General features: G+C 41.1%; 1 protein-coding gene across 4 annotated transcripts in view; it reads right to left on the reverse strand.

Annotated features, from left to right (window-relative positions):
* Positions 1 to 2,890, reverse strand: part of myo1b (myosin IB) — a 52,086-nt gene continuing 49,196 nt past the window's right edge. For all 4 annotated transcript variants that reach the window (XM_020594663.1, XM_020594662.1, XM_020594659.1 and 1 more), the window contains 3 exons: positions 2,770 to 2,890; positions 2,022 to 2,152; positions 1 to 1,916 (listed from right to left, as the gene is read on the reverse strand). In XM_020594663.1, coding sequence (XP_020450319.1) covers positions 1,784 to 1,916; positions 2,022 to 2,152; positions 2,770 to 2,890 — 385 coding nt within the window. In that variant the 3' untranslated portion in view covers positions 1 to 1,783. The remainder of the gene's footprint in view (positions 1,917 to 2,021; positions 2,153 to 2,769) is intronic.

Below are 2,890 nucleotides of genomic sequence, written 5' to 3' on the forward strand. Positions count from 1 at the left end.
TGTGTGACATTAAAAATACAAAACAAAATCATCTTACAAACCATGGCATCCTCAATTTCAAAACATGACCAGACCAGGTTTGGCTAGGTTATTTACTCACACAATCACCAAATGGCTGAAATCAACAGAAATCAAAACCCACTACCAGTACATCCAAATACAGATTACTATAGTGTACATACCTGAAAATATAACATTCTTGCTTCTTCGATACTCAAATCTGGCTTGTGTTTAAATACAATATATGCACACCAAATTTTTCTACGAGTGTACTACAAAGTTGGAAAATCTGAAACTGAATCTATGGCCATGTATGCTTAATACTTTTGTCTTTCCCCTTGAAAAATACACATTATGTCAGAGTAGGGGTCAAGCACTACAAGAACTCAAGCTGCAGTGGCAAAAACAGCTGTCTCACAAATGCAGCAATTAAAATTAGGATAAGAGAGAAACCCTTTGTCCACAGCCTACAGAGCCTATGTACAGCTTACGATACAGTGAGGGCAACTGCTGTGGGTTCTCTCTACTGTATTGCTGGAGTAATCAAGACAAAGCTTCTTATTTATTGCACTAAAAAAAAGCACTATCAAGGATTTCACTTTGCACTGGAGAAAGCTTTGAATCTAGCGAAGACAATATTATGGAAGGTACCTGCACTTCCTGTGGCTGGATACTTTAAATTCCACTGGAACATATTGCCTTTGTCAGTATCATTAATCAAGTCACACAAAGAAAGAAGATGTTCTCTGATTCATACATGACACTATGCATTAATAATTCAGTTTACATGAACTCTTTGTGGACAAAATAAAGCTTGAAAATGATCACAAACTGTACTGTGATTGTAAAGGGAATGTAAATTGATCATGTGCAGTGCTATCAAAGCTTGCACAAAAACGCCACCACAGGTTAATATGCTCCCCTTTTCAAGAGTATTTGGCATTGTCAATAACAGCAAGTGAATGGGGTCCATCACCCATATGGCTTGTGCTTTTACACCGACATGTGACAGGTCATGTGACCTGTTCAATGGCACAGTAAATGTGGTGAGATTGTACAATAATCTAACTAATTACATTTGACTTCTCAAGTTGCCCACTGTGCTTCCTATAAGGAAAAAAAAACAAACTGAAAATAAAAACATACAATCAAATTCATTTTCAGGTCATTCTTCTTTTGGTTACACCGACGTGAAAACATGTGCAGTATTTACGCTTTTCAGAGAAACCAAGTCTGACACACCAAACTCAAAAGTTCCTTGTTCATCTCAAATTTTAAGCCATGTGCTTAAAAGCCAGAGCTGCTTAAAAACAGATGAGTCAAGGCCAGTTGAGGCTGGAGCTTGTCACAAAGGTCTTATGACAGGTCCTCTGACTAATTTTCCTTACAGGCAGAACAATCATTATCAGCATCACCTCTGCTATATAGACGTCTCTTGTGCTCCACCAAGAATTTTTTTCCCCATCAAACTCTTTTACCCCAGTTTTATAAAGCACCAGTGTAACATTTTACCAAATTTCTGTGGCATGCAACCCAGATAAGGCTATATTTGCCAAAAAGTGGCACATGGTTACAGCTATAGTGGTGCAATAGTAAATCTGATAAGAAGAGACTGAAGGAAAAACACTATGACAAGCCAAATAACTGCACTGTCATTTTTGGGCAGGGCACTGGGGTGATGGTTCTTCAGACCAGAGTTTTGGGGCGGGTGGTGGTTCTGTGCTTAATCAACCCCTCCAGTCTGAGCACTCGAGAGCAGCACTGGAAGTGAGAGGGAGCTGCACTATGCTGTTGCAGGCACCGACACCTCCAGCAGGCGGTTGTTCTTGCGCTTGCAGGACACACTGTTGCCGTTCTTGGGGGCTCCCTGGACAAATTTCACGCATACTTTGTCCTGCTTGAACTGCACCAGAAACCTGTCAAACAGAAACACGAGCCGCATCATTAAACACCAGCCAGGTGGAAGCCTTACCGCATACCCCAGCCATAATGAGCGTATTTATCTCTGCATGGTCTCTTACTCGTCTGAGATGTCAATGCTGAGCTGCTCTCTGTCTGTAGCCGTGGCCCCGATGCGATGCAGTTTGGTGATGATCTCGATCAGGTGCTCGCTGCTGAGTAAGAAGTCTCCTTTGACAGCTGAAGCTGAGCCCTAAAGTAAAACAACACAATGACAGGAAAAAGCTCTGTCCCCTGTAACTGCAAATTTCAGTATCAGTAAATGGCACATAAAAATATAATAATAAAAGGTTTGTTACACCAGTTTTATCATTCCAGCAACAAATTACTTGTCAATGTTATTATCCCTTTCTTCTCATATGTTAGTATTTCCACTGCTCAGTATTAATTTGTCTTCTCTATTTGTATACACACAAGTTGTATGCCTGTGTGCACTGTGTGTCAGCTGGGAGCCCGGGGTTTGCTTAACAGGAAAATACCTCATTTTAGAAGAGTTCACTTGTTTTTCTCATTTGTAGTCAATTAAGAACTAAACCCAATGAAAAACAGCTTTGAACCAGCACTTCATGTGGCCAGAGATTTTCCATGAGCATTTAAACTAACAATACAAATTAATTTAGGCAAACAGGGAACATCTCTTCCATCTATTAGCTGAAGTTAGGCAAATTACTACAGTCTCACTTCCACAGAGTACAACATTGCTACCTAGTGTAACTTCTCAGTTTAGCATCCTTAAATATTTACACGAACCTATCGGCAGACCCGCATGATTACACTGCAACCTCTACATCATAGCAGCTCCCTTCTCACCTCTTTGAGTTTAAGAGCAAAGAAGCCGTCGCTCTGTGTGCTCACTGACACGCTAGTGAGGTCTGGCAGAGGGACGCTGGCCTTCACCTGGCCTGTCTTCTGGTCAGCCAGGACGACACTC

Source organism: Monopterus albus, unplaced genomic scaffold (assembly GCF_001952655.1).
Source record: "Monopterus albus unplaced genomic scaffold, M_albus_1.0 scaffold24.1, whole genome shotgun sequence".
NCBI classification, from domain to species: domain Eukaryota; kingdom Metazoa; phylum Chordata; class Actinopteri; order Synbranchiformes; family Synbranchidae; genus Monopterus; species Monopterus albus.